This window comes from Elephantulus edwardii, unplaced genomic scaffold, assembly GCF_000299155.1.
Source record: "Elephantulus edwardii isolate Elephantulus edwardi_28Jun2011 unplaced genomic scaffold, EleEdw1.0 scaffold00046, whole genome shotgun sequence".
Taxonomy (NCBI): Eukaryota; Metazoa; Chordata; class Mammalia; order Macroscelidea; family Macroscelididae; genus Elephantulus; species Elephantulus edwardii.
This window is the reverse complement of record NW_006399796.1, coordinates 1,268,756-1,285,378: the sequence shown is the minus strand read 5'-3', so window position 1 is coordinate 1,285,378 and position 16,623 is coordinate 1,268,756. Positions and strand designations below refer to the sequence as shown.

At 36.4% G+C, this 16,623-nt stretch overlaps 1 protein-coding gene across 2 annotated transcripts in view; it reads right to left on the bottom strand.

Moving 5' to 3' along the window:
- Window positions 1-16,623, bottom strand: part of HSD17B4 (hydroxysteroid (17-beta) dehydrogenase 4) — a 130,051-nt gene that overhangs the window by 95,436 nt on the left and 17,992 nt on the right. For both annotated transcript variants that reach the window (XM_006885989.1, XM_006885990.1), the window contains 5 exons: window positions 5,697-5,804; window positions 4,679-4,738; window positions 3,288-3,309; window positions 3,130-3,176; window positions 1,230-1,314 (listed from right to left, as the gene is read on the bottom strand). In XM_006885989.1, coding sequence (XP_006886051.1) covers window positions 1,230-1,314; window positions 3,130-3,176; window positions 3,288-3,309; window positions 4,679-4,738; window positions 5,697-5,804 — 322 coding nt within the window. The remainder of the gene's footprint in view (window positions 1-1,229; window positions 1,315-3,129; window positions 3,177-3,287; window positions 3,310-4,678; window positions 4,739-5,696; window positions 5,805-16,623) is intronic.

Below are 16,623 nucleotides of genomic sequence, written 5' to 3'. Positions count from 1 at the left end.
GGACGGGTCCTTGGAGAGGGACATCATGCTTGGGAGGGTGGAGGGACAGCGCAGGAGGGGAAGACCCTCTATGGGATGGATTGACTCGGTGACTGGGGTAATCGGGATGGGTGTGTCAGAAGCAGTGCGGTTGGCGCAGGATAGAGCAGGGTTTAGGGCTGTTATGCAAAGGGTCCCTATGAGTCGAAAACGACTCAACGGCACATAACAACAACAACAACAATATTAATACAAAAATGGCCTCAAAATTTAACTATTTTGAAAATTTTTTAGGCAAGATCTAATCAATTTGAGGGTAAGAATACATATTCATTATATATTAAATTCAACAATAAATGTTCATGAAAACATAATATACTGGCAACATATAAGCTAAAATCTTAGCAAGGAAGACCAAATGAAGCCATTATCATTTTCAATCCTCTTCTCTTTGACTTTCTCTCTTCTTGGATAAGTACCAATTCTTTACTTTCACAAATATGTAAGAGTCCCTATGTCTTGGAAGAAAAACCTTGTGAGCTACTTTTCATTTAAATCCTAATCAGTTGCCATTAAGTCCATGCCAATCAGAGCAACCCCACATTGTTACAGTGACTGAAAACTTTACAGAGGTCATCTCCACTCCGAAATATGTGGGATGCCATTAGTTTGAATCGACTCAACATCAACAAGCTTTGGGGTTTCTTTGTTTGTTTCTTGATGCATGTGAACCTTTAATTAACAGGAATGACTTGGCATTTGAAGGCCTGGAACCACTTACTAGCACTACCATATCAGAGTCACTCATGTAGAAGCAATCATAAGAATTTCCACAGTTTACAGTTTAGAAAGACTAACTGCTGGCTAACCAGCACAGGTTAGCAGGAAATAGCCACTCATCTCCCCCCATTTGGTCAATGATAACTCAAAATGGCATTTTGGTTAAAGAATGAAATACATGCAACTGATTCCTCAATATCTAACCTGCTTTTATAAATGGCAGAGAACAGCAGGGGATCATTCATAATGAAAAGTAGGAAGTAAAAGAAATATATAATTTCAACCTAAACTGTGCTGTGACTCAATGACATTCATTTATTAGATGGCATATGCCAAAATTTTATTAAAGCCTATACATATTGAAGAATTTTCACAGTTGAAAATTATTTCCTAGTCCTTTTTAGAGTATCACCTTTCCCTGTTCATAAGGTCCATATATACATTTTCATTCTCCAAATACTCAACCCTACCTTCCATAATTTTGTTTCTTCATGTGTTCCCATGCTGCCCGGGTTACTAGGAATGAGCCTCGCAAATGAATTCTATGGATTAGATCTAAAACAAGAAATTACTTTTATTATACATTTTCTCACAAGATAGGGATATGTCAGACTCAATACAAGCAATAATGGTCTACTTACACAAAGATTTACAACCTATAATTAGTATTCACAATCACCTGTTGGCACCTCTCTCTGAGAATACTTATAACTACTTTTTTACTATTGCAATTAGGATAACAATCAGTGGTTCACACTGAGACTTGCACCAGTGTTCCCTCTATCTACAACAGTACAACAAAAAAATCCACAACTAAAACCAAACCAGTGTCAATAATTATGCAAATCTAAATACAATGTTAGCTTTCTTTATAGATAAATTAACTAGTATGAATTACCAAGAATTTTACATATGTAATGCAGCTCTAATCATTAAGTAAAAAAAAAAAATCACAGTTCCTCATTAAGAAATATTTACAAAATACTCACTGTATTCTTGGTTTTTTTAGCACTGTTTGTAAATGAGTTGAGAGAAGTCTATTCTGATGGATTCAAATCTAAGTAAGAGATTCTTAAAGGAATGTTCTGATGGATAAGCAACACTAGAATTAATTCTATTCTTTAATCATCAAGGTTTTCAACTATCCTTATTTATCTGTGATTCATTCTAGAGCCTGAGAAATATTATCATTTGCATATAAGAAGTCAGGAAGGAAAAAACCAGACAGGGTACTCGGGAGTGGTCTTTGGAACCAGAAAAGAAGAACCCCCCAAAAAACCTCCAGGAAAGCAGCAACATAATCTCCCCTTTGTCAACACATTCATCTGCCTGGGCTTCTTTATGGGAAGAGGAAGCTAAAAGCATCTTTTTTGCTTAATACTAAATCACAGAGGCAATCTGCTTTTTTAAAAAAACAAACAAAACCACAAAAACCCGAACACTTTTTCTTTTTTGTAAGTGTAAAATTTGATTATTATCTTAACTCAATGTTAATGTCTAGAATTCTTAATGGAAATCTTGACTGTTTATTAGGTGTTTCAAAATCATCTTGATTTTGTTTTTATACTGTGTTCTCAAACCATCATGATTTTTAGAATCTCGGGCTCTTATTCATATACTACTCTAGTTGTTTTTTTTAAAAAAAAAAGAATCTCAGCTAAATTAAATGTGCTAAAAGACAACAGCATTTGTCACTGGGTTGTCCAGTGAAACTAGCTTCTACAGTCCCTATGCGACAGAGGAGAAGTGTTCCACAGCACTTCCTGGGCTGTAACCTTTATGGAGGAGGTATCTTTTCCTCCACAGAGCTCTTGGAAGATTTGAACAGTCAAGGGTTTTGCTTAGCAATCACAAACTTAACCATTGGACCACCAGTGTTCTTTCTAAAAACTACTAAATCAAACCAAAAATCACTGAGTCTGTTTCAAGGCATAGTGACAACTCAGTTTCCAAGGCTGTAAACCCTATGAGAGAAGACTGTCCGTTAACTAATGACTTTTAGGTTAGCAGTTCTATATATTATGCACGGCATCACCAGAGCTCCTTAAAATGTTACTAGGTGGAGTCAATAATGTTAGAAAACACTGATAACTTCATAAGGAATGACTTTTAAAAATAAAATGGAAGGGGAAAAAAATCCTTTTAGATAACACCTGCCAAATCATTTAACATTTTTTAGATATCTATTATTTTTTTAAAAAAAGATAACTTCCAACTATTTTCAGTACTGAAATGTTTTCATCATTTAGATTACTATCAACAAAAGTAAGAAAAATGTTTGCTTTAGATGTATAAATTTATCAACTACAAATGAAATGTAAATGGACAGTTATGCTCCACAGAGCATAACAACTTATTACAACAACTTACCCCAATCTTCATCACTTGTCCTAGCAAAAGATCGGTCCCTCAGAATCCTAAAAAAATTTGATTATATAGAGTAAGGAAAGGAAATGAAGCACACATTATAAAAAGAAAATGAAAGTCTACACATGAACTTAACTAAAAATTTAAAAATAAATACTCACCCAGCATTGTTGATCACAACATCTGCAATAAAAAAACAAAAGTTATAAGTATAAAAGAACTCATATTCATTTGCATTTGCAGACAACTCATATTTCTTTCCAAACTGAAATATACTAAATACATAGAGAAAATATACTGAGTAAAGCAAAGTTTTGTGACTATAGCCAAAAGAAAATTATCTACGAGTGTCATTCATAACTCCTTCCTCTCAAACTTTGTATCTAATTGTTTTCCACCTCCACCATCTATTGGAATTCTAACAGCTTATTTCTATTTTCTGTGTGCAATCTGAGGTTCTCTGGTTGTAATGAAACCTTTCATTTAATCTCCAAACTCGCTCAGAAATTTAAAAGTATGAAAATTTTTCCATGCCACTCAAAAGTCGCAAGTCCAGAAAGGAAGTCTTCAGAGTTAGAAATTGATACATTATCATAATACAGAAATCTGTATTTTCTACATAAAGAACCAAATTTTTTTAAAGGTTTCACTGTGGCGCCATCTTGTGGCTATTTCACCTTACTACTTCATATTTGTAGTCTCTTCCCACTGTCAGGTGATAGGCCACAGACTGGTATGTTCAACCAAACAAAATTAGAAAAATAAATATGCTAGCAGGAGAAGAGTGTTGAATATACCATGGACTGCTAGGAGAACAAACAGGTTTATCCTGGAGAGGGTGAAGCTGGAATGCTCCATGGAGTCAAGAATTCTGAAGTTTCGTCTGACATACTTGGGGCATATTAGCAAGGAGGTACTGGTCCTTGGAGAGGGACATCATGTTTGAGAGAGTGGAGGGACAGCATAGGAGAGGAAGACCCTCAATGAGATGGATCGATTCTGTGACTAGGGTGGTGGGAGTGAGTGTGTCAGAGACTTATCTACAATAATATTTCCCTTTATTAATGTAATAATCTTTTAATTAAAATTGTATGACACTAAACCAGAAAGATTATCTAGAGATTGATAAATTGAAAATATTTTTAAATATTCCATTAGGAAGATTTATAAATACAATTAAGCTTAATTAATTTTCATGATACTGAAACATTTAACCCTGAATCATTGTAATTACCCAAAAGAACTCACTGGGTCTTTTATTCCCATATGACTGATTTAATTTTTTTTCTTTTATAAACATATTCGAAGTTTAACTAAATTAGTAAAAGGATACTGAGAGAATATTTGAAACATTTTTAAAGCACTTAAAATGCATAAAACCATATTGAAATCTTAAAAAACCATATAAACATTGTCACTACAAGTATGGTAGTGTTGTAAAAGAAGGAGTTGGTTAATAAACACTAGTAAAATTCACTTATTTTGTAAGGAAGGTAGAAGTTGCACCACTAGGACCATAAACTCAAAGGCCATAAACTCAAAGAAACATCACCTATTTTTCCAAAAGCATCCAATGCTGTCTTCACAAGTTTCTCTCCTGCTTCCACTGAATCTGAGCAGAAAGTGAAATTAGTACAATATGTCAGTAATCTCTCTCAAAAATGACCTCTACCCTGAGTATCAGGATATGTAACACTATATATAAAGGAACTTATTCCCAAGAAAAACAAGTATATACTACAGATACATAGCAAGTCAAAATACAGATGGTGTAATGTAACAGAAGAAATGTAGCCCCTAAAATAACTCTCTAATTTATAAAATAGGAGGGGAATAAGGATGAATAAGAAATATTTAGTAGATAACTATATAATAGCACTGTCTAATAAAATTTTGCATAATAATGGGAAGAAATCCCTGGGTGGCATAAACAGTTAAGTTCCCAAATGCTGGCTGCAAATCTGGTGGTCGGAACCCACACAAGGGTGCCCTGGAAGACAAGCCTGGCAGTCGGCTTCCAAAAGGCCTCGGAAAGCTTATTGAGTGAATCTACTTTGCAGATAAGAGTCACCCTGAGTCAGAACTGAGTGGTTCTTAACTAAAACAGCATACATATTTGAGAAGATTAGCAGGTTATATATAACATGATTGAGTATACAGAGTGAGATCTAGAGGCTAGATAAGGAAATGGAGCATTTTATATCTTATACTACATTACGTCAGCTTTCAAAACATCTTAAAAATAGTAACTAAAACATTATTCTATAAAAATACACAAAATACTTTAACTAGAACAGATTTTGAGGAAAAAATCTATATCCACATATACAATGTTACTGATTATATCAAACATTCATTGTTTTTTAAAAAACTAAGCAATTGAAAATGTTAGCATTATATAAAATAAGATCGACACAATGTAGAGCTATACAGCTCTGGTCAACTTAGATAAAAACTAATTTCATAACTATACAGGAATGTTGAGATATATGGCCAGTTTTTATCAATATAAGCAAAATCATTAGCTGAAAAGAAACAAAAGAAACAGGCTATTCTTTCAAATACCATACCATAGTTGGCCACTGCTTTTCCACCTTTCCTTCTTATTTCTTCAACAACTTTATCAGCAGCTACAGAGCTTTTACCACCTCCTTTAGTGTCTCCTCCTAAATCATTCACTGCAATGGAAAAAGAACAATGTGAGGGGGGAAAAAAATCTTTGGAAATTTGGTCAGTTATTTCTTAAAAGAAAAATTAGTATCACTTTTATTTATTAATAGACTATATTGTACTCATCACATTTAAACTTGTGTAAAAAGTTACGCTATTATTATTTCTTAATCATGATGTAATTTCCAGACCTTCAAGTAGTTTAAATTGAAATTCTACTAGTGTCTTTCTTGAGTCATTTGTCAAATCCCTAACTTATTCAATACCTAATCTTGCTAATTACCCTCTTTTTCAAAATTGAAACTCATTGCCATCAAGTTAGAACCAACTCAGAGCTGACCCTAGAGTAGGTTTTCAAAGGCTGGAAATCATACAGGAAGAGACTATCCATCTTTGTCCCGTAAACAGCAGGTGGATTCAAACCACCTGCTTTTGGGTTGGTAGCAAAATTCCATATCCACTAGGCCACCAGAGCTCCTAAATACATTACAGGACATGTACTTTCAAACCATGCCTTTGTTTTTAAATAGAGATAAGGCAACAACACAAAATTAATTAAGAAATATAAGTTCATATTATGAAATGCCTAACTTAGCTCTGAGTTTTCTTTTTTGGAAAAAGGGGAAAAAATATTCAAACCATTTTTTAGTCATCAAATAATCAGAAAACCTGAAAAAATAAATTAAGCACAGAACATAAATTTTCTTCTCTGTGTCAAGAACATCTGTTTATGGGAATGTTGATTAACATCAGGATCTTAAACTACTGAACAATAAATAAATACATGTGTAAATTTTCATATAATGCAATGTATCATGGTCTCAGGAGAAATAAAAATATTTACTATTGGAAACTTTACTTTATCTTCCCTCACTATCCTCTGAAATCTTCTGTTCAACTCCTTAATATCTTGATTTCTTCCCTTTGCTTTGGCTTCCCAGCGCCCCAATGTAATATTTAGAGATTCTTCTGACATCCATCTTGGTCTTTTTCTTCCTTCTCTGCCTTTGTAATGATCTTTTGCATTCTTCCTGGATGATATTCTTGATATCCACCCACAGCTCATCTGGTCTTCACTCATTAATTTCCAAGCGCTTGCTGCAAAAGGTCAAGGATTGCAGCCTTCAATATTGATTGAAGCTCAACACTCTTGGTACCAGTAGCCAGGAAATTAAAAGATGAATGGCATTGGGAAAGTCTGTTGTCAGAAACCTTTCTATGGTACTGAGAAGCAATGATGTCAATCTGAAGACTAAGGTGCACCTGATACAGGCCATGGTCTTTGCCATTACTTGGTATGCTTCAGAGAGCTGGACAATGACTAAGGATGATAGAAGGAGAGTTGATGACTTTGAACTTTGGTGCTCGAGAAGAGTATTGAATATACCATGGACTGCTAGGAGAACAAGTTTGTCCTGAAGAGGGTGAAGCCAGGCTGCTCCTTGGAGGCAAAGATTCTGAAGCTTCATCTGACATATTCTGGACATGATGCAAGGACGGGCCAGTCCTTGGAGATGGACATCATGCTTGGAAGGGTGAAGGGAAACACAGGAGAGGAAGACCCTCAATGAGGTGAACTGATTCCATCACTAGGGTAATGGGGATAGGAGTGTTGGAGACAGTGAGATTGGCAAGGGATGAGCAGGGTTTAGGGCTGTTGTACAAAGGGTTTCTATGAGTTGCAAGTGATTCAACAGCACATAACAACAACAACAATGGAAACGAAAAAAAAAATTTATTCACTTATACCTTGTCCTATCCTTATACAAGGGTCCACACTTGCTCTTGGTCATGTTATTGTTAGGTGCCATCAAGTAGAGTATGACTCATAGCAACCCTATGAACAACAGATCTAAGCCCTACCCTATCCTGTGCCACACTCACAATCTCTGACACAGACCACACCATTGCTGCAGTCACTGTGTCAATTTCTGTTAGAGAGGCTTCCTCTCCTTCACCATCCCTCCACTTTCCTAGGCATAATGTCCTTCTCCAGGGAATAGTCTCTCCTAGTAACATGCCCAAAGTATTCAAGATGAAGTTTCGTCATCTCTATACCTCAACCATCCACCAGCAGTTCATCAGCAAACAAAGGGCCAAATTCCTCTCGTGATTTATGACCTCAAAAACCCAAAAAAAGATCAGCATTGAGTTGGTTCCAATTCAACTGCAATGAGTCTGAATCACACAGCAATGAAAAGGTCTCTTTAAATCAAAATTATTTTCGCTTTAATAATTACTTAAGAATAATAAATGAGCACTTATGATTTATAAGAAAACCACCAGAGGTACACATAGATGTATAAAATTAGCATCTACTCTATTAAAAAGTTTATACTTTATTCAAATTTAATTACATGATGAACATAGCAAACAATATTTAAGTTAAATTAAAGGTCAATGTAACTAAATACAAGTAGTTTACAATTTACAACCTATTTTTGTATTTGGCTACAACCAATCTTTTTTGTTGATTTGTTTGTCTATCTTATTGTTGGTACTATGTACTAAGGACAATGTCGTAGCACATAATGTGCAAATGTCAACTTATTTCCAAATTCTCAGAGACAAAAATCAGATTTACAAATATAATAATAATAAGGAGTAGTAATAGCCTCGAGATACTGTTTTAATATGGAATTTAAACCACTCCACTGGCACCTTCTGGCAAAAATAATAGACTGGCCTAGATAAACAATAGCACTCATGAGGAATGTGCTCCTTTAAACAATCAGCTAAATGAAACAAATGAGTCAACATTAATACAAAAGCAAAGATGAGGAGGCCAAGAGGGCTGGAAATAGAAATGATGCTGAAACAGTGAGTGTGACATATTAGGGATTCTAAAAAATATCACAGAGCAAAGAGACCGGTCCTTGGAGAGGGACATCATGCTTGGGAGGGTGGAGGGACAGCGCAGGAGAGGAAGGCCCTCTATGAGGTGGATTGATTCAGTGACTGGGATAATTGGGATGGGAGTGTCAGAGACAGTGCGATTGGCGCAGGACAGAGCGGAGTTTAGGGCTGTTGTACATAGGGTCGCTATGAGTCGCAAGCAACTCGACGGCACATAACAACAACAACAACAACATTATAGTTTCAGCAGTTCATTTTCTTTTCTGCAATAAGTGAATGCTACAAAGGCACAAATTAATGGAAGGAGGTTTACGTTATCTCTTGTTATATTAAAAAGAAAAAAGACAATTCCTGCAATGGTTCATTTTCAAACAATTCCTGAAATGACAGGATATGACCATTTTTTAAAAAATAATCAAGATTTTAAAACACGCAAATCTCAGTCTTTCATATCACTTTTAAAGACAAGACAGGAAACTTCAAATGCACACAGGCAAATGCAGGATTTCAGAAAGAATTGTTCACTTTTGCAATGAAATAATGCCACCAAGTGGAAAGTATACAAACTGCAGCAAAAGAAATAAACACTAAATCCTCGATATTGAGATCAAAACCACGCAGGAAAACAGTATCAAAATAAAATTATACAAAGCAAGTTTCTACTTTGCTGTTGTGGTCATATGCCATTGAGTTGATTCCAAATAACAGTGACCCTGAAAGACAGTGGAACTGTCCTAGTTTCCTAACCATTACAGGAATTCCCCAGGTCTTTCTCCCCTGCAACCACTGGTGGGTCCCAACAGCTGAGCTTTCAATCACAGCAGAATGCTTAGTCACCAATCCGCCAGGGCTCCTCAGTCTCTACATTACCACTGTCTTTGGGTTGAGTCCAAGTCACAGCAAATCCTCCAAAGCAGTAAATCTTTATAGCAGGCAATTTCTACATTCAGGAGCATTAAATTTACACTAACCCTATTCAGTCATCCCACTGAAACCACACTAATGGAAAATTTTAATTATAAAAGTACTAGTTTGAAGTTCTGAAGGACTTGGATAGCAGCAATGTTAAATGATTTACAGGGGGTTTTAAGCTCTGGTGGCATAAGTCAATAGAGACTTTCCCTAACCAAAAGGCCATGCATTTCCAATAGTTCAAATCCACCAGCGAATCTGTGAGAGTAAAATGACGAGTCTCCTCCCATGTGAGTAACAGCGTGCGAAAACACAATTGAGTCAGAACTGGACTCGACAGTAATTAAGTTTGAGTCCTTAGGATATAAGAAGAAATGTAGCTTATATGATGATGTTACAAGCATAAAATGTGTAACAAAAATTTTAAATTATAATAAAACAGGAACAATAAGAATACCAATACAATTTTATTGCTTGGTGTGAAGTTTGCATTTTCAAAGAACCTTTACATGCACTGTTGCACTTACATAATATCCATACAGTGCTATAGGGGATAACAGTTTTGGAAAAGGTTGGGTAACTTGCCACAGGCTCCAAGGCTATTTGAAGTAGCAAAACCTAGGCCTACTGCCAAACTACTCAGCCATTGTAAAGCTGCAAGTAAATTTCTTTTATCCCCAAAACACACATTACTTCCACTAAAGAAAAATTATCACAATTGTTTGGAGAAGGACTAGAAAAATTATAAACCAGTCACTCCATCCAAACAAGCAGCTTTAAAAGACGGCAAAACCCTGGAATAATACCAGAATGCTCCCTGGAGGCAATGATGGTGACATTTATCAGGAGGGACCATCCCCTGACAAGAACAGGATGCTTACTTAGTAAGGTAGAGGGTCAGGGGAGAAAAAAGGAAGATCTTCACCAAGATGAACAGCACAGTGGCTGTGACAGTGGGCTAAAACACAGCAAACCGTGGGGAGAGACAGCGTTGGGCAGGTTTCATTCTGTTGCATAAAGTGTGGTGAGGTGTCAGAATGCATTCACTGGTTCCTAAATAACATACAAGATGTCTTGTTAATAGGACTATTATTCAAATATTTACACCGACAATGAAAGCCAAAGAAGAGGAAAGAGAAGATTGTCTACCAACCTTTGCAGTACAAGATTGATCAAACATTCAATCAAGATGCATTAAGTATTATTAGCAAGTAGAAAACAAAAGTTGGGAACAATGAGGAAGGAATGATAGTCAGAAAGTGTGATCTTGGTGAAAGAAACGAGGCTGGACATCAAGTGACTGGATTTTGTACATTCGATGATTTGTTCATCACAAATGCCGTTTTTTAAAAAAACAAAAAGGCGATTTTACACATGGACCTCACCAGGTGGACCGCATTGGATCAGGTAAGACTACATCTGTGGAAAGAATCATTGAAGAAGCTGAATACCAGGAGTTAAAAACCTGGCCAGGTGTTAACTGTAGAACAGAGGTTCAATTACTCATGTGCAAGCTCAAGTTGAAGCTGAAAAAAATTAAAGCAAGTTGACAAGAAGCAAAATACAAATTTGAGTCTATCCCACCTGAATTTAAAAATCACTTCCAGTATAGGTTTGAGGCATTGAACACTAAAGGTGAGTTATGAGATGACATCAAAGATTTAATTAATGAAGAGGGGAAAACGCCATTACAAACACAGAGAGGAAGGACCAAACTGGATGTCCGAAAAAACTCTGAAAACTTCCCTGAAGCATCAAGATACCAAAACAAAGGGGAGAAATGTCAAAATAAAAGAGCTAACCAGAGAATTTCAAAGGACAGCTTGAGAACACAAAGTATTATAACAGAATGTGCAAAAACCTGGAACTGGAGAATAAAACCGGAAGAACTTGGTCGGCAATTCTAACGTGAAAAGAATTGAAAACAAAGCCAAGCCCTGAGCTGCAATACTAAAAGATACTAGGGCAAAATCTTGAATGATCCAGGAAGAATCAAATGAAGATGGAGGGAATACACAGAATTGCTAAACCAAAAAGAATCAGCTGAACTGAAAATATTCAGGACGAACCCTATGAAAAAGAGACAGTGATAATGAAGGAAGACATTGAAGCTGCACTAACAGCACTGGCAAAAAAAATAAAGACCTCATGAATCAATGAAATACCAAGTGATATATTTCGTTTCAACTAACAGATACACCCTTAGACATACTCACTAGTTTATGCCATGACAGCTGCCTGGCTAGCTGACTGGAAGAAATTCATATTTGTTCCCATTCCCAAGAAAGGTGACTCAAAATAATGTGGAAATTATCTAACATTGTCATTAATATCACAAGCAAGCAAATATTGCTCAAGACCATCTCAAAACAGCTAGAATAGAACATTGAGAGAGAACTGACAGTAGTTCAAGCTGGGTTAAGAAGAGGCTGTGTGGCACCAGGGATATCATTGCTGATGTCAGCTGGATCTTGTCTGAAAGCAAAGAATACTAGAAAAAATGTCTACTTGTGTTTTATTGACTATGCAAAGGCATTTGACTCCATGGATTAAAACAAACTATGGCTAACATTAATAACTGGAATTCCAGAACACTTAAATTATGCTCATATGAAACCTATACCTAGATCAAGAAGCTGTCATGTGAACAGAACATGGTATAACTGCATGATTCATAATCAGAAAAAGTGTACATTAGGGTTGTAATATTTCTCTATACCTATTCAATCTTTATGCTGAGCAAATCATTAGAGAAGCTTTACTCTATAAGAAGAATGTGACATCAAGATTGGAGGAAGACCCATCAGTAACTTGTACTATACAGATGACACAACCTTGCTTGCTGAATATGAGGAATTGAAACATTTACTGCAAAGGATCAAAGATTACAGCCTTCAATATGGATTGCATCTCAACATTAAGAAGAGAAAAATCTTTACCAATAGGCATGTAGGCAACATCATGATAGATGGAGAAAAGACTGAAATTGTCAATTGTTTTATTTTACTTAGATTTACAATCAACATACTTGGTATCAGCAGTCAGCAGATCAAGAGGCATATTGCACCAGTCCCCTGTCAGGGACCTCCTCAAATTACTGAAGAGTAATGATGTCATTTGAAGACTAACGTGTGCCTGATTTAGGCTATGGTCTTTTCAAACACCTACTATGCTTCCAGAAGCTATACAATGAATAAGGATGACCTAAGAACTGAAGTCTTTGAATTGTGGTGCTGGGTAAGAGTACTGTATATCCCATAGAGTACCAAAAGAAATGTCCTGGAAAAAGTGCAGCCAGAGTGCTCCTTGGAGGCAATGACGATGAAACTTTGTCTCACATATTTTGGGCATAATTCTAGGAGAGGCTACTCTCTGGAAAGGGTTATCATGCTTGGAAAGCAGTGAAAGCGAGGAAGACCCTCAATGAGATGAATCAACAGGTTTTGCAGCAATTGGCTCAAGTGTGTCAGAGACGATGAGGATGGTACTAGATAGGGCAGGGCTCAGGTCCGTTGCTCACAAGTCCCTATGAGTCAAACTCAACATGACAGCACAAACAAAAGAAGACCTTGGATGATAAGGATTGACTCTGACTGAGGTAATGAAGAAAGGCATGTCAGTAATAATTAGGCTCAAGATAGAGCAAGGTTCAGAGCTGTTGTACTTAGGCTTGCTGTGTGTCACAAGCAATGCGATGGCACATAACAACAACAACAAAAACAAGGGTGTCACAGTGACTGAAGCAATGTGATCAAGTTTGATGAGGATGGCACAGAATAGGGCAGGGTTCAGGTCTACTGTTCATAGCATTGCTATGAGTTGTACTTGACTTGACAGCACAGACAAGAAGAAGAAAACAGGTATGTCCTAGAGAAAGTACAACCAGAGTGCCCCTTAGAGGCAAGGACGGAGAAGCTTCATCTCACATACTGTAGGCAGGCTGCTTACCATGCTTGGAAAGGTGGAGCAGAAGACAGGAAGACCCCCAACAAGATAGAGTAGAGTAAGGTGGTGACTGTGGCAATGGGCTCAAGTGTGCTGGGGAAGGTAAGGATGGAGCAGGAAGGATAGGCCAGGGTTCAGATCTGCTGTTCACAGAATTGCTATGAACTGTAATGGACTCAACAGCACCTAATAGTAACAACAAGGTAACAGTTTTCTAAATGGTAAGAATCTAACAGTTAAAGATGAAGGATAGAGTCTTTTCAGCTGAAAACATCAAAATATCTCTAAATGTTGCACTGCTAGTTCAATGGTAGAATTCTCACCTGCCAAAATATCCCAAAATGTAAGTTCTCCATACAAAACACAGTTTGTAAAGAAAAGGGAAAAAAAACCCAAAAGAACAAAACAGTCTGTGATCCTGAGTTTTATTAAAACAAACAAAAAAAATTCTCCATTTCTGTCATTTTTAATAAATCAGAATCTTGGGTAATCTCTTAAAGGTCACAGAAGGTTCTTTTCCCAACAATTCATGCTCAAGATTTTATTATATTCTTGAGATGGGTCAACAACTAGAATGGTTTAGGATTTAAAAAACATGGTTTGTTGTTGTTAGTTCAACCCATCCTGACCCCACGTGCTACAGAGCAAAACTGCTCCAGCATTTTCTTGGCTGTAAGTAGTTCACAAGCTCCTCTGCAAAGCCACTGAGTGGATTCAAACTGTCTGTCTTTTGATTAGCTTCTGTTGTCAAATGGAGCAAAAATCTCAAGGACACCAAGCAACTTGGTAGTGAACAACATTACACACCAGAAAAATAAGCACATTTTTTCATGGGCAAAATGGTCATTTCTGTTTCCTATCGTGTGTCAAGAAACTGCACTGCAATCCCAAAGGCACACAGCTCGAATCCCATCAGCTGCCTCTGAAAACCCACCAAAGGGTCCGCTATCAGTCGGTTCCAACTCCACAGTACAAAACAACATCATGCTGCCTGATTAAATGCTTTATTCCTATTTTATTTGAGATGTTTTTCTTTCTTATAGATTTCAACACATCTTTTATTCATAATCCCATCTCAAGTACTATAAAGCACAAATTTCTTTCTTCAAATATTGACAGAGAAATAAAGGTCCTATCAATATAACTTGATTATTTATGGGCATTATCTTTCAGAGTTTTATGTAAACGAATTTGAGTAATTCTGATTTTTTTACTTCTATTTGTTACTCAGATGTTCTAATATTATTGCTTAGAACAAGTTTCATTGCTAACCCTGAGGCCAAGTTCAAATCCACTAGCACGCCTCTGAAGAAAGATGGGCCGTCTTCCTCTCTTTAAGATTTGCAGTATCAGAAATCTGATGGACAATCAGAATTGCCTCAATGGCAGTGTGTGACTAATTCATCACACAGGGGTTTGTTCTGAACAGCTTTATTTTGTTTTATTTTATTTTATTTCTCAGTCCTTTACCCCCACCCTTTCTCTGTTAGCTAAAAACAAAACCAAAAAAAGACTCACAAAAAACTATTCTAATTTTCGGATATCAGGGTTCCTAAACCAACTGAAAGAGAAGCCCTCATTGATGCAGTGGTTAAAGCAATCAACAACTGTTCAAACCCAACAGCCACCTCTCAGGAGAAATACAACAATCTGATTACACAAACACTAAGGACTTAGAAACCAAATGGGGCAATTCCATGGTCCTACAGGGTTACCAGGAGCCAGAACTGATTCAAAAGCAGCAGACTTGGCTTTGGAAATGAGCTGAAATAGGGTAAAGGGTGGAAAAATCTTCCATTCCATGTAGTTAATCTGGTTCCAGGTCAAAGTACCTTAAGTCCATCTACCACCTACCTGTAAGTGAGCACTTGTTGCTATAACACTAAAAAAAGTTCAGTGGGGTTTCCAGACCTGTCAGTCTAGGAATAAAGGTTTGGCAGTTTATGTCTGGAAAAATCAGTCCATGAAAACACTGCATATCACAAAGGACTAAGTTACAGACATGGGGATAGTACAGGATTATACAGCATTATACATGGATCCCATAATTTCAGACAACTCAAGGCAGCTAATAGAAACAAGTAAGCTGAGTAGTTATCTCCAACATTCAGTTTACACGCACAAATGCAAATCAATCTGTTTCATTATTTTCTTCAAAAGGCTCTGCTATCTCTGTCTAACTTCTCTGCTGGATAAGATTTCCCACAGGCACATTTCTCTTCCCATGCTAGGTCTTGCCAAATTTCCTTTTGATTCTTTTTTTTTTATTGGAAAAAATTATATTTTGGAAGAACTCACTACATAAGGTGACAGAATTCCAAAATCAAATTACATGAAAATATACATTGCAATTTCTTTGTACAATAGGTGAGAAAAATCTGCAGTATAGAATAGAGGCAAAGAAATATCAAGGGCTAAGGAGAAGGGTATAAGGATAAGGATAAACAGCATTTTTTTAAAAAATAGCAAACCCAGAAGGTGAGTACAAAGCCTATAGCATGCTTTTATTTCTCCAATCTTCACAATAGGCAACTGGAAGGAGGAAAATTCAAGAATGTTGTATTGTTCAGGGTAAATTTCCGTAAGTTGAAGTGAGAACCAACTCAAGGGTTAATGACTAGGTTCAAGAGCTCTCAACAGCCAAAAATGTTATTGCTACATCCACTCTAAGAGATGGGTGCAACTAGAATACAAAAAGGACAAGCACCTAGTGATGGCTTTTCTCAAGTCATCATTTAAAAATCAAGTAGTTGCTTATTAAGTATTTCTGTATTTGAACTAAGTGATTTGAGAACTTTCTGGCAGAAAGAAGTGATAAAAGCAAAGGGGATGTGCCAAAACAGAGAAGATACCAAAGTTTAGTAAGTGAAAAGCTTTTAATGAAGCCTCAGTGGTTTAAGAGTAAATTAAATGGAAACGTTTAATCCTAATTGGTTTTTCATCTGACATGCTTTAAGGAGTCTTTTAAAATTGATAAGAAATGATGAATAGGGAAAGAAAACCTGCTAAAAATCTTTCGGAATTTACACGATTCTTACTCTACTACAGGAAAGCATTATTTGGTACAAGGTGTATTTGTGGATGTACATGAACAGTATATATATTATCCGGATC